General features: G+C 41.7%; 1 protein-coding gene across 1 annotated transcript in view; it reads right to left on the bottom strand.

The window, feature by feature from the left end:
• HIBADH (3-hydroxyisobutyrate dehydrogenase) overlaps positions 1-20,987 on the bottom strand; it is a 114,039-nt gene that overhangs the window by 76,888 nt on the left and 16,164 nt on the right. Inside the window, exon 4 of the mRNA XM_084858498.1 lies at positions 19,436-19,557. Coding sequence (XP_084714624.1) covers positions 19,436-19,557 — 122 coding nt within the window. The remainder of the gene's footprint in view (positions 1-19,435; positions 19,558-20,987) is intronic.

Below are 20,987 nucleotides of genomic sequence, written 5' to 3'. Positions count from 1 at the left end.
TTCTGGCATTACAAATGTGGGGGCTGCTCTGTATGTGATCTTTCCTTACCAATCGAAGACTTTGAACATCCCATGGATCATCGACATTTTGAATTGCATCATCTTTCCAACCATGCAACCAAGCGAGTTATCTATGTATATCTATTATTTGCCCATGTGGGTTATTGTATGTAGGAAAAGCCTCTTATACCATTCGAACTAGGATTATTGAACATCGGTCCAGATTAAGAAACCGCATTTTGGATGCTCCCTTGGTGCAACATTTTGCAGAACGGGCTCATACACATGAGGACTTTAAGTTCCTAGTTATAGATATAATTTATTCTCATAAATACAATTGGACAGATTATAATAACTTACTGCTATGTAAGGAGGCGGAGTAGATCTTCAAACTACAGTCTGTGATCCCTAAAGGTTTGAATGTTTCTCTGGATCTGGCATCTTTTGTAAAACGTATAAAGGCATTTGTTTTGGTGATATTTTTCTGATGGCATATGAAGCCAAACACTATACCTTTAACAGCAATGTGGATGACTTAGCCTTTTTTCAACACTGGGTATTTAAAACCTGCTAGGAATTGGTATGCTCACAGCTGCTGACTCAACTCATCAACTTTACAGCAGGAGAAATTATCAGCCTGTGGTTTGAGGTTTGTTTGGTTACTTTTTGTCTCATTTCAAAGAAATTTTTCGGTACTGCACCGATACTATATGCTTTAAGTGTTGTTCTTTCTTAGCTCTGTGAAGCTCTATGAGATAAAATGCAAGCTATGCCAGTAGATCACGCGGCTTCATTCGAAAAACTATCCTGTTTACAATATTGCCACAGCGTTTTTTGTTGAGTCTAAGGATGGCGAGTTGAAACAATTTCCTTGCTTATAAGTACAGCCCCGCTTTCACGTAAATAATTTTTGATAAGATTATGGTAACAATTCTTAACAAGAACGTTTGTGTTTATTTGAATGTTTTTGTGCATGTACATATTATGATAACTGACAACTAATGTGAATATAAATATAATAAATACTGTGTGTACGTATGTGCATATGCATGTGTGTGCTGTGTATGCATATGTGTGCATATATATATGACTATAGATTTTAATATCTTAATATCTTTACAGTTATTATTTATCTGAAGAAGCAACTCATATGCGAAACAGGATTACACCAGATTCCTGTAAGACTTTTTGGATGGACTTTGAGATCCTTTGAACAAATTATAATATTTACATGTATATACCTGTGATACAGATACTTTTGTTATCTTCCAATATATGTACAATTGTATTCATATTGTTTTCATATGTATAATTATATTGTTCCAACAACAATCTATTTTAAATAGATCACTAACACCCACTACGTTCATTGTGTGTTCATATTGTTATAACATTATACTATTATTACCTGACAGTTCATTTCTTATAGAAATGAAGGAGCACAGAACACCCACTTTTTACCTAACAAGGGATGGAAAGACACAACGGAACCCCTAAAATACAAAACAGTCGCTGAAGTGTCGTACCCCCACGCTCATGGGACTGCACTGCTGCGCATTATAGTGGCAAAAAAGGCACAGCGGAGTCTGTTAGGGAAGCCCACAGGAAATCGTGAGTGTTTCCCAGCAGAAGCTAATTCGGAGCTGAAATGCTGCACAGTGGCGACAGAGTGAAGGGTGAAAGCAGTACCATGTAGACAGGGCCCATGTGTCCTATTTTACAGAGGACAGTCTTCCATTTGAAGGCATCCTCTACTGGAAGGGCTATCTGGTCCAAGTCTGGTTTAAATATAAAGAACCATAAGAAAGGAGAGCAGGTGGCTTGAAGTTGCCCATCCATAGCTGACAACGCCTGGACAGTAGACTGAAGAGCAGGGACACAGGTCATCTGCTCACAGTCTCCCCCACTGTGGTGAGATGTATTTTATTTCTATTTCAATGATAGTCATTATTTCTACATGTGCATCTATGATATAAATTAGCATATTCAAATTTTATGCAAATCACTGCCCTTTGAGGGTGATGCATTTTTGCTTTTTGAACGATGCATAAGTGACCACCCTAATGGAGAACAATGGGTGTAGCATGCAAAGTTCCCCTTTCCTACCCAACAGCTATGGCAGGGCCAGCATCAACCCCTGGCATCCTTGGGCAGCTGCTGGGGCCCCAGAACCCAGGCAGGCCCAACTGCTAATACCTGCCTGAGGCTCTTCGAATTTTTTTCCTAGACTGGTGCTCCAAGGAGCACCTGGCACTTAGAACTACCATTTTAATTTCCCACCATTTTTGTGGGACAGAAGCTTCGGGTTCCATAGAGAATATATACAAGTCACACACCCTTATGAAAGGCCAATGGTAGACAGTGCTATTTGGCACTACCCTTCAGCATCCACTTAAGGCAGCTACCTTCTGAGCCCAGTAGATTTTTGCAGAAAACAGCACATAGGTGCTGCCAGTCTGTAACCCTCAGCATACAGGAAGTTCCTCCCAAGTGTTTGTGGATAAATGCTGCTTTAGATAGTCTGAATATTTAAGACCCTATTGTTGTAAATTTATATTTATTTCTTGACATTTTTCTTCTGATCTCTGGTGCAGTTTACAATGCTAGCCGAATGTCACCTTTTAAAATACCTGAAGCAAAATAATTATTCTAATAATCTGGAAAATGTTGCAAGTTCAGAGCTGATGTTAGGTTTTATTGCATGATTTTATTGCTTTTAAAAGAATTTTGATTTATATAGCAGGTCTTCCTGTGGAAATATGAATGTTGACTTAATTGTAATTTTCCTGCCATTGCTAAACCAGCTATTTGGCAGACAATCAAATGACCTTAACCTTAATGTGAAGTAAGTTTCTTGTTCTTCTAAAGAGCTACAGTAGTTGAGGTTCACTGTTGAGAGCTTAGGATGGTAATAACGCATGCATTTTATACCAGATGCGATAGTAGAAATTAGTTCGCTCAGATGTAGGAGGTGGGTGGACTAAACTGCATGCTTAGAGTGGTGCCAGATGAATACTTTTTCCTCTTCATAATTATTACTTTTGAAAGAGCCGCTGAACAGGGGGGCTAGGTCATCTAAAGGGTTAAATGTGAGATCACCCCAAACAATATCTCATGTTAGGAAAGCATCATGTCATTTTTACACTGTAAATATAAACTCATTTGATTGTTCTGCGTGAGGGCCAAGAAACTATAAGAAATTTCACATTGTTACACTTCCAAGAATTCCTCAGTATGCTGTGCTAGTTAAGTCAGTTGAAAAAAGGAAAGTGCAGTGGAAAAATGAGTTCTCTGAACATGCCCTTTGCAATGCTCTCTCTAGTAAAAGTGGAAGCTTTGTCTGAAATCTAGGGGTAGATTTACCACATGGTTGGAGGCTACAGACCGCTTCTTTGTGCAGTTATAGCTGCTACGTGGCAAGAGTTTGAACAGCTACCGCATAGTTTCTGGTCCTCTGCTTAGTCCCAACAGATGTAAGTGGCAACTTCTCCTGCTCTTTTATTGCTGAAGATATTGGGGATTTGTTATAGAGTTTAACATTCCACCCACCCCACCAAATTGTGCAACTTTTTCTACCTTTGAATAATATTTTAAACATGTTGTTGTTCACACCATTACAATGGGCGGGGTCCAGAGAGTTTCTTGTGCAAACTGGTGGGATTTTTGCTCACAAAAGGGAGGATGTTCTCTAATTTCTAGTACTTCCACCCACCCCACACACACAAAGATGCAGTACCCCACCTGACATCACATGCCATTCCAGAATGTTCTCCACCTCTCAAGAGTGGCTTTTAGTGGTGGGGTACAAACAGCTGCAGCAGGGACAAGGTAGGAAAGCCCGATTGACTAAAATTCAGGCCCTAAATGGATCTTTGTTCACAGTTCACTGTAGTCTGCCCAATATTTTCTTGAGATGCATCAGCCCAAAATGGTTGTTTATTTATTAACTTACAATATTTATATACCACCCAACAACAAAAGTTATCTCAGTAGTTTACAGTAAAAGTTAAAAACCATAAGGTTAGATCCAGATTTAGACATGCTTAGGAATAGACCCATTGAAATAAATGGGGCACGTCATGACTAACTTAAGTCCCATTGACTTCAATGGGTCTACTCGATCTTAATCTGGATCCAACCCATAAAGTATACAAATAAAACAAACATAAAACCTAAAATAGAATAAAAACAGAAGCAGAAAAAACAAAAGTAAAACCAGTTACAAGGAATAGCAATAGTACAAAAGATCTAAAAAGTACTAAACATTTTATGACTGAAACCAAGCCTGAGAGAATAAGACTTCACCTGTGGGGTGTTTCCACCAGCAATTTACTCTGGGCTGGCTGTATATTGAGGTCATTAGGAATACATGATGTCATGGCCATCCAGCAGCCACCCCGGAGCTTATCGGGGAAAAACCGGATTTCCTGAGACTACTTAAAATCTGATTCTTCTCCTTCAGTCGGGTTCTCCTCAGTATAGTTGCTGTGTGCCCCAACCCCCACATTTACCTTGGGTATGCTAGCCCTGCCCAGGGGTGTGCCTTTCACTGTGACTCCGGTCAAGGGGTGTTTCCTGTGTGTTTTCCATCCCTGCACAAACCCATTAGTGTCTCCTCAGAAGTAGCTCCCCCTGTGGTCAATGACACTTGCCCTCTGAATGTCCACATCAGAACTTACAGAGATCCCCTCAATTGACATGGCACAGTTTAAAGCCCAATTCCCTAAGAGCAGTAAAACGCGATCTTGATGCGCCAATTCTCCTTTGTTTGGTTTACTGCCTTAGGAAGTAACTACTTCGGCCCTTCATGATAGAGATCCTGCGGGTTAAAATGGGGGCTGGTTTCCCATCTTTGTGTTCTCCCCCACCCCTCTTTCCCAGCACAAGCATATGTGTAACTCCCATTGTGCTCAATGGGCCTTGCTCCTGAAATGCAGGTGAATCTGGACTTTCAGGGGAAATGAGAAAGAGGGGGGAGGGGGAAGCCTCTCTTATTGGTTGAGCAATCCCTGCCAGTCAGATGACGTTCACTCCAACCCCCACCTCCACCAGGAAGTATGTTCTGTGAAGCGATTTTTACTGGTGCAGAGAACCTGCTCATGGAGCCCTGCATGGACCAAAGCGCAGCAAAGCTGATTCCTTTCTAAAAATCCAGTACTCCTCCATTCACTTCTTCCATTGTCATGGAAACACAGACCCGGTACCAGAAGGACCAAAACACGGGTGTCAGGCGAGCATCTCGGGGAGAGCATTCCACACCCTGGCATTACAACTGAAAAGGTCCTCTCTCTAGTAGCCATCCACCTCACCTCATTTGGCAGGGGTACCTCCAGAAAGTCTTCTGAAGATGATCTTAGGGTCCAGGCAGATATACATGGGAGGAGATGGTTCTTCAGGTTGCCTGGCCCCAAGTTGTTTAGGGCTTTAAAAGGTTCATACCAGCACTTTGAATTGGGCCCAGAAAACAGACCGGAAGCCAGTGTAGGCGATGATGAAACACTGTCATAATATCATCAAATTGGTCGGTCCCAGGTAACTATGCTGCCCTATTTTGGACCAGCTGAAGTTTCCAGATGGTTTTCAAAGGCAGCCCCAAGTATAATGCAATTCAGTAATCCAAACGGGAGGTTACCAGAGTGTGAATAACTGTAGCAAGGTTATCTCTGTCCTGTTCGGGTCACAGGTGGGCCCTCATCCAGTCCATTGCCATGTCCAGGCACTGGTTCAGAACATCCACTACCTCACTTGGATTTGACTAAAAGGAGAGACAGAGCTGGGTGTCATTCACATATTAATGACACTTCAGTCCATACCTCCGGATAACATATCCCAGTGGTTTTATGTGGATGGTAAAATAGGATTAGGGATAAAAAGAGCCCCGTGGAACCCTAAAGGATAACTGCTAAGGGGTAGAGCAATAATCCCCCAGCACCATCTTCTGTAAATTGACAATCCAAGTACAGCTTGAACCACTGCAGTACAATGGCTCCAAACCCCAGTCCAGATAGCCTATCCAGAAGGATACTATGGTTGATGGTATGGAAATCCACTGAGAGGTCCAAGAGAAATCAACCAAGACAGCTGCACTCCCCCTGTCCTTCTCTTGGCAAAAGTCATCCCACAGGGTGACCACGCAGTTTACATTCCAAAACCAGGAGCACAACTGATTTGTTAGATCAATTTCAGTTTCATCCAAGAGTTCATAGAGATGGCTCGTGACCACCTGCTCAGCTCAAGCCCCTTGCTCAGGAAAGGGATGTTAGTAACTGACCTATAGGTTTTTAGATCTTCCAAGTCCAGGTTAGAATTCATCAGAAGTGGTTTAATTACATTACGTTACGTTATAGGTTATTTCTATGCTGCGTTTGTGTCAAAAAGGCCCCAAGGTGACTCACAAAGGTATATAAATACAACATGCAATCACAATAAATCACAAGTTTAAAGGAACAATATCACAAGGAATATTTAAAACTAAAAAACCAAAAGCCCAAACATATTCTTCCTCATGGCCAAAACCAACTGGCAAAACTGACAAAGAACAGGAGTACCACCACCACCACCCCAGCACTTTATAAAATTTTCCAGGCAGGGTGGTGGGCCAAGAAGATTGCCGGGACACACACACACACTCACCCTTGATGATAAAAAACAGTCTCTGCCCTGGAGCAGTGCCTCTCAAGCTGCAGCTCCAGGCCTTATAAGGTCTTCAGGAAGGGTGGAGCAAAGCAGATGGAATAACAGCCTCTCCCCTATCTCCTTTAATTACTACCTCTTTTAAAGAGGTTGTACCACTTTCACTCTCTAGTTAACAATGTCTTGACCCAGGCAGATATCCCCTCCTTATTAGATGTGATAAGCCTGGGGTGCCCATGGGCACCAATGTGACCATGAATACCTCATAAAAACATAAGAAGAGCTATACTGGACCAGACCAAGGGTCTATCTAATCCAGCGTTCTGTTCACACAGTGGCCAACCAGCTGCCCATGGGAAACCCACAAGCTGGACATTAGTGCAACAGCACCCACCCACCCATGTTCCCCAGCAACTGGTGTACATGGGCACACTGCCTCTGATACTAGAGGTAGCATATAGCCATCAGGACTAGAAGCCATCAATGTCCTCCATGAATTTCTCCAATCTCCTTTTAAACCCATCCAAATTGATGGCCATCAGTACATCTTGAGGAAGTAAATTCCATAGTCTAACTATGCACTGTCTGAAGAAGCACTTCCTTTTATCTGTCCTGAATCTCCCATCCATCAGCTTCATGGGAGGACCCCGGGTTCTAGTATTATGAAAGAGGGAGAAAAATGTATCCCTATCCACCTTCCCCACACCATGCACAATTATGTACACCTCTTATGACTCCCCTTACTCAACTTTTTTCTAAGCTAAACAATTCGGAATGTTGTACCTTTCCTCATAGGGGAGTTGCTCCTGCCCCTTGATCATTTTAGTTGCCCTTTTCTGCACTTTTTCCAACTTTACAAAATCCTTTTTTAGGTGTGGTGACCAGAACTGTACACAGTATTCGAAGTATGGTTGCATCATAGATTTGTATAAGGGAAAAACAGGGGGAAAAAAATTGTTTTCCATAGCTTCAAAATGTCCAGAAATTTTACATCTCTACTCTTTGACTATTTATAGGGAATTTGGCATCTTGATGGAGATGGGCTGTTTTGACCAATTGTGAGAAAAGCAACATTTCTGATGCAAGTTGTCTAGCTAGCCAATCAGAAAATTTAGGAGGTTGTTGCTTTAGTCCACCTCTTTAGTGATTCTGAACTTACTCTGAACACAAATCAGTTCATCAAACATACCCACTCTTTTTTTAAAAAAATGCAGATACCTCTGTTCCATCTTGTAATTGCACCTTGTATTTTAATAATCCAAATTAGTCCATGGAACCTTTTCATTGTATCCTCAGGAGCTCCCCTAATTCCAAATCAAATTGCTGCCCTAATACCATCTCAGGTCTGATCTACTCACTCAGAAGAATGACATGGAACATAGAGCTCTCCTGGGACTGCATCACTTCAAACTACAAGAGAGCAGACCAAATGATACGAGTTCTCTATCATGACAAAAAAAATGCCTGCTTGTGAAAAGGCAATCTGCTGGTGAAAAGGGTGGTGGCCTAAAATTCCTTTGGACACAGAAGTTTCCCACGCTTTTGTTGTGTGAGGAAGGTTTCAATTGTGAAAATTCCAACCTAATTCTAAAGGTATACATGTTCAGGAGGACTCTACCCTTGATTTTTTTTCTGAAGGTGTAGCTTAGCTCTTAGAATATCATTTGGAGTTTGTTGAATGTTATGCTACTGATAACTTCTACAGAAATCAGCAGTCAATGTCTGTATCTAATGGCCCAGGGGAATACAAGAGCATAGCATAGTGGAGATAAAATACTACCAAATAAATATTTTAAGAAGTCCCCCTGAAATTAAAAACCTGCTCTTATGACCACTTTTGTGCAGGATGGGTCATCTCCTCAGCTCAATTACTTTATTGCCTGTAGTTTTGGGCAAATGATTGCACAAGCCTGTCATTTTCATAAGTTCAGATGTCAACTAGACATGTTTCAAGAAAGGTCAAAATGTAATTGATATGGTAGTCCATTCAAAGAACTATCCTATGTCTACTCAAAAGTAAGTCCCACCGAGTTCAGCTGCACTTATTTCCAGGGAAGTAGCTAGCTACAGGATTGCAGGCTTTTTATTTAGTAGCTTTATATCCCACTTTTGACTAGAGTCCTCAAAGTGGTTTACAATATTTATAAAATACAACATACAGGAAGAAGCACATGCTCAAAAAACACAACAAAATAACAGAACCAGTTCCACTTGAACAGGAGCCAGCATCTGATGCTCCTAACCACAGGGTAGTTGATGTCAAATAACCCTGGGGTGGGGACAGTCCAATTGGAATAGGCCCCGATGTTCCCTTTGCCTGCTCCTGTCTCTTTCTTTGTTTATGATCATAGCCCATGAAAGAAACATGATTAAAGGTGCAGAGCCCCCAGAATTAGGCTAAATCCTTAACTGAATGATAAATAAAAGCAACAAAAGTTAGCCATTACATTTACTCAGGATTGTTCTGAATTTAAATACATCATAAAAATATCGCAACACTTCCTAGCTCTAGCTAGGAAAGCGTTATTTCTTGAAGGGCAATTTGACTCCAGTGTGCAAAGTGGGGGCAGAAGGAAGGGGATTTGCAGAGGAACGTAGAAAAAGGTTACTCCCCTTTTCTACCCAGTGTTTCTCCAACAAATGCCACTCCTGTCCACACTTTGTACGCTGGAGGCAGGGGAATCCTGTATTTGCTGCCAAATATTGAGTTCTACCCTCAGAGAGGGACGATAGCTTCAAGATTGTTATATCCAACAACACTTCCAGATGACTCACAACACAGACCGCGGACAAGGAAACCCATAACCTAATGCAAGCCCAGCTGAGTAAACTATCAGCACTAGGATTAAGGACAACACACAATTTATTTTGGGCAACCTACGTAGATATTTGGCTGTTGAACATAGCTAAAATTCCAGACAAACCACAAAGCAAAAAAATAATAAATACTATTTCAAGGTATATTTTAGCCTGTTTCTACTAAACAAGTACCTTGCGACTAATAAACTTTCCTCTCCTCGCAGCACTTTATATTTTAGGGGTTGTTGCTTTGAATAATTCCGAGTTAGAACGGAATTTAGGGAATTCATTTTCACTTTATCAGCAGCTATGGAAGATATTCAGAGTTGTTCACACCAAGAATGTTGTGAGGTTGTGAAATCCTGAACTGAGATTTCATTGGAAACAGTAGTTTTGAGCTCCAGCCCAAAACAGCAGCAGGAGAAAAAAACAGAATATGCCTCCATTAGTGAACTGAGTAGCCAGGAAACCAATTGAAATGGAGTCACTCGCTGAAGAGGAGCTGTCTGAAGGGATGAGTTAAGATAAGCATAGTTTTGTTTACCAAGAGATCATTCCAATATTTGAAGCACATGAATATTTCTTCTTTCAAAAGACAACAAATCCATCCAGTAAAACTGGTATTTCCACTTCTCCGTGCCAGAATAAGTTTGAGTCATTCCTTGCTAATTGCCTATCTCAACTTAGAGCTAGCCTTAGTACCTCGTATTGTAGGGCAGCTGCCAAGGTCCCCGGCAAGGTTCAGTGCTGATGCCTCCCCCAACATACTTTTAAACTCCCCCCCCCCAAGGGGCTGGTCTCTGAGAAGCATCAGGGGTGGGTCTAACCACCTTTTAAATTTCCCACAATGACACTACATCAGGGACGTTGTGGGAAATCAAAATGGCAGGTAAATCCAGCTAGCTAGCACTGCTCAGAGCACAGCTATGGCCACAACCAGGGTTCACTGACAGAGAAGGGATCCAACAGAGGGTGCTTTACCCAGGCCCCAGGGCCAGCCCTACCATTAGGCAGAGTGAAGCAGTTGCCTCAGGCAGCAGATGCTGGGAGATGGCAGCAAGGTGTTGGAGGAGAGACCTGTGTGCTATATGGCCTGCTCTGTGCCCCCCAACTTAGCCTGCTGCCTTCAGGTGCAGTGGAGGACGCTGTCTCATCCTCAGTGCTGAAGACAGATTTCTCTGCCAGTCCAGTTGAATTTTGTACATGGAGTGGGAGGGGGCGCCATCTTCTTCTTTGCCTCAGGCAGCAAAATGCCTCGGGCTGGCCCTGCCAGGCCCCCCTCAAACCCTGTCTCAAAAACTCATTATCCTTCCCACAAAGAGGCACCAGTAGACACAAAGATCCACATACTAAGAAGACAGCGAAAGACAGTGCCTGGCTGTGCCGGCTACAGGTTTTGGAGGGCCCTTGGGCAAGAGACCCTTAATGGCCCCCTTCTGTCAATGAACCTACCTTCTCACCACCATTGTCACCAGCTGCTATTGCTCCTCATCCTCTTTATCATTGCTACCACTTACTTGACTGACAGGCAGAGAGCCAGTGAGCAAGCAGGCCATGGCATCTGCTGCTCCCCCATCGCCATTGTCTGGGCCAGAGTGAAAGGCAGGGGAAGAAGCAGCTCACAATGGTGAAGAGGAGGAAAAACTACAGGGGGCTCTTGGCAGTGGGCTCCTGCTGGGATGTGGGCCCTCAGCCAGTGCCCAACCATGCCTACCTTTGACACTAGCCCTGGCGTGTAGCATGAACACAAGAGGGCCAGGGAAGGGATATTCAAACAGTTTCAGCCCTTCCAGGCAAAGGGCTTTGTGAGTCCTAGGAACCTAGACAGCAATTGTTCCAATTCCCCTGGAAACTGCTTCTAGTCCAACTGTACTATCACATGCAGCCTAAATCAGTAACTGTAATGCAAAATGCTCACAACCCACTAGTTGATCCCCCTTTCCTTGAGGTATCTTTTCCTACCAGTTTAATACTAATGATGTCGGGCAGAGTTGCAAAACCTTAGCGGAGTTCATCTTTAAAGGATTTTCAGGACGGAGGATTAGAATTAAAGCTCTAAAAATACGGGAAAATCATGAACATATTCATGGGACAAGTAGGCAGTCATTTACTATTATCCAGTGTATCTGATAAGCATGGATTCCTACATCTATTGACTAATGTTATGGGCTATTTTAAAAAATCTTTAAAGCATTTATCTTACTCAATATGCACTTCTGGCCTATGATTTCTTAAGAAAAAACTAGAACGTGCAGAACTATGCCAAAAAATCATCACACAAAAGGTTATTACATGTATAACCAAGCCATTTAGTAATGTTAGAGGGGGGAAAGTTGGTAAGGTCCCTTAAAAGAGCCTATTATTTTATTTCACCACAGTTTTGACCAAATATAAGCAATTCAAATTAAATACCATGCCCTAAACTCTAGTCTGCAATACTAGCTCTCAAACACAAATAAGTGACCAAAGCTTATTTAAATGAATTTTTGTGTTTTTTTTAAAACCACCCAATTGTGCTTGGACAAAAACAGCATGTTTAGAGCCTGAAGCAAAGTAAAAGTGCCAAGTTATAAACTTCTCCAAGGGAGGATTTATAATGGAAATGCCAACAGACTCTTACCTACAGTGGTGCGATTTTGTGCCAACATATAAATAATTTTAGTTTTTGTGGTCACATCATAAATTAGACACAGGTCTAGTGGAAACAGTAGAGTTCTGATTCAGTAAATAGAAAGAGCAAGAGTGCATGTTTGTATTTTAAAAAGACAAGCACAGTACAGACTTGATGCTGGCTCTAAAACCAAGTCTATAAGAGAGTTTGGATTTATTTTTTTTTTAAAGGAGCCAAGCCATATTCTGAATTCTTTAAAGCTTGTAAAATAAGAAGTCTTTAACAAGCTCTGCTGCCTACTGTTTCAATCTTCTAGGAATCATTTATACAAGTTAGTAAAAATGGCACCATTTAACATATGTTATTCACTCCATTAAGAAAAAAAATGCACACATGCACACACAAACTCTACATTCCATAAAGGATACTTTAGTCTTGACATTAGCAACTCCTGCAAATGCCACAATGGCAACATGGTATGTACAAAGAGGCTTTTGTGCATACCAATGCCACTTTCTTCATTCTCAGTTTATACTTGTCACTACAACATCAACAAATGACTTAACATATTCCAGTTTCACACAGGCAAGATACAATTGGAAGGGAATTTATCCAGGCAACATGGAGAACATCGAATTACATATTCCTGCAGAGGTCTGTTTTTTTTAAAAAAGAGAGATGGTAACGGGGTATTGGAAAAAGGAAGACACATAAAACACAGAGAATAGTGTACAAACATAGATCTCTTTGAAGGTTGAAAGGACAGCCCTCTTTTTAAACCACAAATATTTGCTCTGTGTTGTGCTTTGCCAAACCCAAGTACAAGAAAATGGATTTTAAACAACATAGTATTGGTTAAGCCACAGCTTGGCTGAAATTGCTTGCCTATCTTCTTTCTGGGTTTGCACTGATTGCACTGCCTGCTTCCTGTACTTTGCTTCTTCACCATTACCATACACTGTTCCTGAGACAGTACCTTGACACATTGTTGGTAGCCAATGTTGCTTTATACTCCTTATTCCATTCTTGTTTCTGATCTTAATCCAAATTCACCCACCTAGCGATACTCCTTCCACTTCCTTTCAGCAACAAGTTCCAGTACTATCTTTTCAAAATCCACACTTGAGCAATAACTTTATCAGAACCAAACAAATGTCAAAAAACAGTTTGCACAGCTTTATCTAGAGCTGGAGGTCACACCCCTCCCCCACGTACAGTCCCATTTTCAGGTGGTAGAAAACAATCTTCCTTCAATTTTGGGATCTCTCTTCTAAACAGCTAAATTTGGTATTGACCAAGTTATACAAAAAGCAGAAGAAGCCACATTGGTCCTTTAGACGAAATTCAGAATTCACAGTTGAGCAATACTTTTATTAGGACCAACCAAATGTCAGGTGATACTTTTACAAGATTAGTATCCAATCTCTTTTAAAATGTTTTAATTGTTTTAATTATGGGATTTTATTATTTTATCTTGCTGTTCACTGTTCCGAAATCTTTGATGTGGAGCAGTATATAAATATTGTAAATAAAATAAATAAATCTCCAATGTTCACATAATTATGAGTATAAAAAGACTGCATTCTCCCACATCAGCCTGCCTGGGTTTTAAAGTCTCCTGGGGAAGTCCTTTGGTCACTCTCACCATGACTGGAGACACATTTGGCGGGGACGTGATGGAGGGCCTTCTCAGTGGCTGCTTGCAGACCCTGGAATTCTGTGCCAAGGGGGGCTAGGTTGGCTCACTTTTGTTGTCCTCCCACCAGCAGCTAAAGACATTTTTATTCAGGCAGGTCTTTGCCATGTAAGGTGATTTGTTGCTGAAGGGGTTTTTAACTGGTTGGGTGCTGTCTATTTCTTTTTATTGCTGTGTTTTAATTGTTTTTTTATTTGTTTTTATGTTTTAACTGAGATTGTTTATATCAATAATTGACTCTTAGCCACTGACCGCCACTTCTGGCAGAAAGGTGGGATATAAATTCAACAAATAAATAAGCCAAAAATGCAAACTCCCATTCAAAATGTTTAGATAACCATCAAAGCACACTCAATTTGTAATTTTAATGACATTGAACTCGGTGGGAATACATCTACTTAATAATTTGCCAGAGTTAAAAACAAACATGTGTGGTGAAGATCCAAAGAACTATGAAATAAGAGCTGTGCACCTGATGCAGCTTTATATTTATTTTCACAGATGTTAAGCTCCTTATGCCACATGGAAAAATTCTTTTGAAACCAAGGAGATAGCAAAAGCAGGTTTTGATTTGGCTGAGAAAGCAAACATTCCCTTAGACTAGCACAAGTTACCTACATGAGCCTACAACAGCTCTTCAGTTCCTGAATGAGAAGATGCAAGGTTCATTTTTAAAAAGAAATTCCAGCTAAATACAATATATACTAGGCTCTCTCTAGCCACAGCCAACATGCCTTCCTTTTTACATAGAAAATTTGTGTATATATTTCAAAACCTAAATGCTAAAGAGTGCATTTAAGTGATTTATATTAACAGAAAGGCACTTCATGTTCATTTGTACAAATGTAAGATATGCTACTGCCCAGCGCAGAGCTTGGTGTGAAAAAGCAAATCATTTTTTAAAAACTCAATTGCAGTAATTTATCTATGAATGCATGACAATTTCAGATGTTCTTCCTTCTATAAGTAGGCTTGTAGACTGTTCTGCAGAGTTTAAGTATTTAAGGTTCAGAGGCAGCTTGCTATTAAACCAAACGAGAAAGGGAGGGGGTCTGTCAGTTATCTTGGGATAACCTTTTTTTCCCCAGACCAGTTTAGATTCCAAAAGGTCACAAGATCAAGGGTGTTTCAGTTATCTCTCTTTAGTTACTAGCAATACCATCCATATTAATTCTGGGAAATGGTGTTAACAGTTCAGTAGAGTTATACCGTGATATGTGAATAACCAACAGTCAGAAAATGAGTTTGTAGCAGAAATCTCTTGGAATTCCTTGTGTTGATGGCAACCGTTGAGATTTACCCTCCAAAAAGTTTGATCTTGTTGTGTGAACAGAGCATTCAACAACTGCTTTGGCAGGAGGAAGGTAGCAGAGGCCATACGTCTATGTACACCAGTTGCTGGAGAACACGAGCAGGAGGATGCTATTGCACTCATGTCCTACTTGTGCATTCCCTACAGGCAGCTGGTTGGCCACTGTGTGAACAGAATGTTGGACTAGATGGACCTTTGGTCTGATCCAGCATGGCTCTTCTTACGTTCTTAGGTGTGCTGCCTTCAGGCCTCTTTCCATAAGGAGAAATTAGTCCTTGGCTGCCCAAGGTTAAGATAAAGCAGACCTGGAAACTATTATTTCCCTTTATGTCTATCTTTAATTCATTTAACACACTCAGTGTACAAGTCTCTTAACAGTGTACCACGTGAACAACAATGCTAGAACAAAATAATGGACTGTGGAATTTATGTGGATCAAAAGAGACTGATATCACTGTAAGTTTGATACAGTATGCATATCTTTCCATTTGACACATTCTGTGGAAGACGTGCACTTTTAAAGCTAATACACATTCAGTATTACATTTCTAATAAAATAATTTTAACCCTTTCTTAATTCAGCACAAACATTACGTTTTAGGACTCACATATTTATGTATAACAATCTAGCAAGGGCACTAACAAGGAATGTTCTCCTCCATGCAGCCTTGAAAAGTAGTGTAATCCAACCTAAAGCAATTACTAGCCCTAGGCAGGCTTAATATAGTCAGTATTGCAGGAATATACGTAAATGCAATCTAGTCAACACAGCATTACAGTCTGTAGTGGACTTGCATACTTATTTTCAAAACCACCTTCCTGCACACTAGGAGGGGTTTTTCTTTGTTGGAGACCCTTGGCTTCCCTTGGCAGAGACTCTCAAAGCTTGAATAAAAGAATACTGGATTGAGATAACACCCCCATCTTCCCAAAACCACCTGTGCAGACTACTTGTGAATTAGCCTCAGATTACTAGGACTTCACTAGCATGTGTCTGAGGGTCCACTGGAACGAGAGAGGCTGCTAATAGTGGATAGCCAGCTCTTCTCCTATACCCAGCTCAACTCTGCACTCTTTCCTCACCCCATACTTCCTTCATTGCTGCTATCCTACCAGCACAGTTGCCTCCTTTGGCAGATGGAAGGAAGTGACATCAAGATGGCGCTGGCCAGCTTTCCTAGAGAAGCTCCTTCAAAACAGTGTCATCTTGGAAGTATTGCTTCTACTTGCCTTCTAATGGGATATTTGTAAGTAACACAAAAAGATGTGGGGGCTTAAACATAAACATTTTCTTTGATCACACAGTTTGGCCACAACCCAGTGCATAGTTAAAAAAATACTCCACATCTCAATGAAATCGGTGAGCATCAAGTATATTTGTCCATGCTGAATTGTGTCCTTGCTATAAAAAGGAACAGATGTATTTTATGTATTGATTTATTCACATTTATGTACTGCCTTATCTACTAAAAAGCCATCAAGGTGGGGTACAACAATTTAAAACAATAAAATCCATAAAATAATGAAAACACGAACATTAAAAATGGTGAAAACATTAAAACATTGAACACATTTTAAAAGGCTAACTTAAAAAGATGCATCTTTGCACCCTTTCTAAAAGCCAAGAGAACAGAAGGCCAATCGTAGTTCTTGAGGGAGCGTGTTCCATATTTTGGGAGTAAAACAGGAGAAAGCCCTTTTACACGTACCTTTGTGGGTAATGATGGCCTCAAAAGGCTCTCTCCTGTAGATCTTAATACTCTGGCAAGCTCATAGCAGGGCAGGTGGTCCCTTAGCCAGGTCCTAAGCCATTTAGGGCTTTAAAAGTTAAAACCAACACCTTGAATTGTGACTGAAAAGTAACTGGCAACCAGTGCAGCTCTTTCAGGACAGGCGTAATGGTCCCAATGCAGTGCATTGGTTACCAGCCTGGCTGCTGCATTTTGCACCAATTGAAGCTTCTAGACACTCTTCAGGGATAGCCCCATGTAGAGCTCACTGGAATAGTCTAAACATGATGCAACCAAGGCATGGACTGTTGCCAAGTCAGACCAATTCAGGAAGGGCTGCAGCTGGAACACTAAGCATAATCATGCAAATGCACTCCTTGCCACCACCTGAAGATCCAGGGACAGCATAGGATTAAGGAACACTCCCATGTTATGGACCTGATCTTTCATGGGGAGCGCATCCTTCCTGGGACCCCCTTCCAGAACATGTTGAATCCCAACCCCCAAGTCAGGCTGACCAACAACACCTCCATCTTGTCTCGGTTTAAACTCAGCTTGTTCACCCCGATCCAGCGCATTACCAAACCCAGGCAATGTTCATGTCAGGAATGAATCTGAGCAGGCGGGGATGTCTAGCAGCTCAGATTCAGAAAGGAAAAAACAGCCAGAACAGGGGGAGACTCCCTCCTTGATGAGCTCAGATATTGCAAGGCCTTCTTCCCAAGACCCTGAATCACAAATGGCTCAGCCTGAATGACCCCCCCCCTTTCCTCTTCCATGAGAACCCAGGTTTCAGGGGAGGAGGACAGTGAGGGCCATGACTTGAGGGATGCCAGGGTCTGTTGCAGAGTGAAGCAGGTAAAGTTAGAGGCAGAGCTCAGATGCTCCACTAGGTTAGCTACGCGTGAAAGCCTATGTAGGAGGGAGCCACCGTAAGGGAGGGGCATCCATCCGAAGCAAGTCTGGCCGAGAAGTTCTTGTTCAGACTGCTGGCAACTTCTCTAACTTCCACTTCGGCTCGTCTATTGATATTCATAATTGTGTGGATTAGCTGTTTTCATTGTAGTCTGAAAGTTCCCTTGAATTTGCATTTGTAAGGAAGCTAGTCGTTAACTAATAAAGTAGTGAGCCTGAAGCCTAGTATCCTAGAGTGTGTTCACTGTGAAGGGGGAGGACAAAGGATCGTGACAGTTCAAGGGTTTTCACTACTTCCTTGGTGTCAGGTGAAAAAGAACAACAGAGCTGAGTGTTATCAGCATATCAGTGCAACCTTATCCCAAAGCTCCAAAAGACCTCTCCCAGTGTTTTTATGTCAGTATTAAACAGTATAAGAGGGAAGATCAAACCCTGTGGGACACCGCAGGCCAAAAGCTGTGGAGTTGAACACTAATCCTCCAGAACTGCCTTCTGAACATGGCCCAACAGAAAGGACCGGAGCTGCTGCAAAACAGCACCCCCAAGACCCAGCCGTGCCAGGCAGTCCAGGAGGATACCATTGTCGATGGTATCAAAGACCTCCAAGAGGTCCAAGAGAACTAATAGGGCTGCACTCCGCCCATTCAGTTTCCAGCACAGGTCATTCACCAAGGTGACCAAAGCAATCTCAGTCCCATATCCTAACCACTTGTGCATTAGACTCAGACTGAAATGGGTTCAGAGTATCAGTTTCATCCAGATACATCTGGAGTTGCAACACCACTACCTTCTCTATCACCTTAGCCAATAGTACATTTGAGACTGGCCTATAGTTACACAGATCTCCTTGGTCAAGAGAAGGTTCTTTAATAAGGGTCTTATTACTGCCTCTTTTATGAAAGAGGGAACAACCCACTCCTGCCAAGAGGCATTAATCACTTCCCTTAGCCATGGCATCAGTCCCACCTTGACCAATTTAATCAGCTGAGAAGGGCAAAGGTCGAGTACACAGGTGGTGGCCCTCATTGTTCCAGACACTTTGTCCATATTTTGTAGTCCAATATTTGCCCTAATCATAGTAAAGGTCAAGTTGATAGGAAGTGAATATTTTCACATGAAATGCATACAGAACTCAACACATGGGATAGGAATCCCAAAAGTGGCATATGTAAAGACCCCTTTCTAATTTTCCAAAGGGGGGGGGGGTTGCCCATCAGCTTTGATGCCAGACTAGCAATGAGGGAGAAATGAGTTTGGTTCAGTATTAAAGCAAACTTATCTAATTCATATATCTGAAACTGAAGCACAGTTATCCTTCGGTAATTCACAGTTTTCTGAATATTGGGAAATGGTTCTCCTATCAGAAGATGAGTATGAAAATGTGCACGAAAAGGCATACACATTTTCATATGGACTTCTAAAAGAAAATCCCCACAAACTGATGCAGAAACAGGACAGAACAAAAGTAAGGCTGGAAAAATGAGAAAATGTGGAAAAGACCACCACCACCCCCAAAATTGTCAGATTTGTCCATCCCTATGCACACTCTGGGAGAGAGCGGAGGACAGGAAGGCCTGGCGTGCTATGGTCCGTGGGGTCACGAAGAGTCGGACACAACTTAACGACTGAACAACAAAATGCATGACTACAAAAGCCACGTTCCATCAGTCATGCAAATGGATGAAAGAGTGGCTGGAGCAGCTATCAGGAAAAACATGCAAGTTTAGGAAGGGACTTACCACCAGAAACAGGGGCATCCATAAAAACAGCTCCCATTTTTTCAGCTTCTTTAGCTAGCTCTTTTGAAACTGCAGGATCAATAGTACTGGAGTCTATCAACAAAGAACCTTTCTTCACTTTCCTGAATTAAAAAAAAAATAATACTGACATCTACAGTTATGTAAAATAAACAATTAGGCATGATATTTTTTGGCTGCTACCACCTACCAATAATGACATCACAGCTCTGGTACAGAAGTTGCCACAATAAAAAGAACAGCATGAAACATAACACAAACTCAGCCATCATGAATGAGGTATTTGATAATGGCATGCAGTGCATAAATTAACAACAGTAATTTATTTATTATTTATTTTATTTATTATATTTCTATACCGCCCCATAGCCGAAGCTCTCTGGGTTGTTCACAAAAATTAAAAACCATTAAAACACCTTACACAAAGTACAAAAAAGCATTTACATAAAAACCACATAAATAGGTAGCATGCACAGAGACAACGTATATCTAAAAACAATTTGTTAAACCATCAGTCAAAGATGATCCAGGATTGCCAAATGCTAAGAGGGCAGTTTTAACCTGGTGCTGAAAAGATAACAATGTTGGCGCCAGGTGGGCTTCATCAGGGAGATAATTCCATAATTGGGGGGCCACCACCGAGAAGGCCCTCTCTCTTGTTGCCACCCTCTGCGCCTCCCTTGGAGGAGGCATCCGGAGGAGGGATTTGGATGCTGAACGTAATGTATGGGTCAATTCATGGTTAATTGGTGACACCACAATCTTCTGCAAGTTATAAAGCATGGTTGGGGAACCTCAAGCTCAGGGGCCAAATCTGGCCATCCTAGGGGCCAAATCTAGTCCTCCATGGTTCCCCAGAAGTCCACACCCCCTTCCCCTGGCTCCACCCCCTTTCCCCTAACCACCGATTGTTGCATGGTTTCCCAGCTTTTGTGCTGTTTCTCTGCACTCAAGAAGTTTGAAATGCCTCTCTTAAGGCTTAGTTACTGGCAGTAAGAGCTTTAAACTACAATATGCTGGTGGGGCGTTTTTTGTATTTTGGGCCCCACCGCTTTTGCCTTCAGCCTCACCTGCTACTGCAGTGCAGCCCCCGAGAGCTTCTCCAAAATGGAATTCAGCCCCTGGGCTGAAAGAGGTTCCCCACCCCTCTTATAAATTGTTACAAATACTTACATACACTTCGTAAGTATTATTCTCTTGGTAAACTTTTTTTAAATGATTCTTGAGTTTCATTGGAAAAAAATATATGGGATTGAGATAATGGACTTCTAAACTATTAAGTTACTCCAGAAAATTGCTAGAGCAGAAGAAGGTGATGTTTACACACTAAGAGTGACTAGTGCAGAAGCTTCAGCACAGGCTACCACGTGGGATAAAACTCATGCATAACCAATTGCTGGATGCAGTCTGTTGCTACATGCACAGCAGGGAAATGTTTGCACACACAGATTGCTGAGGTGTGGAATATATTTAGCAACATATTAATTCAACGGGCAAGCAGAAAATGAATGTAAATGGCACTTAAGGCAAAATG

The sequence above is a fragment of the Heloderma suspectum genome, chromosome 5, assembly GCF_057233095.1.
Source record: "Heloderma suspectum isolate Gila_16-S chromosome 5, 16-S_ref, whole genome shotgun sequence".
Taxonomy (NCBI): Eukaryota; Metazoa; Chordata; class Lepidosauria; order Squamata; family Helodermatidae; genus Heloderma; species Heloderma suspectum.
This window is presented reverse-complemented; position numbering and strand designations above follow the sequence as displayed.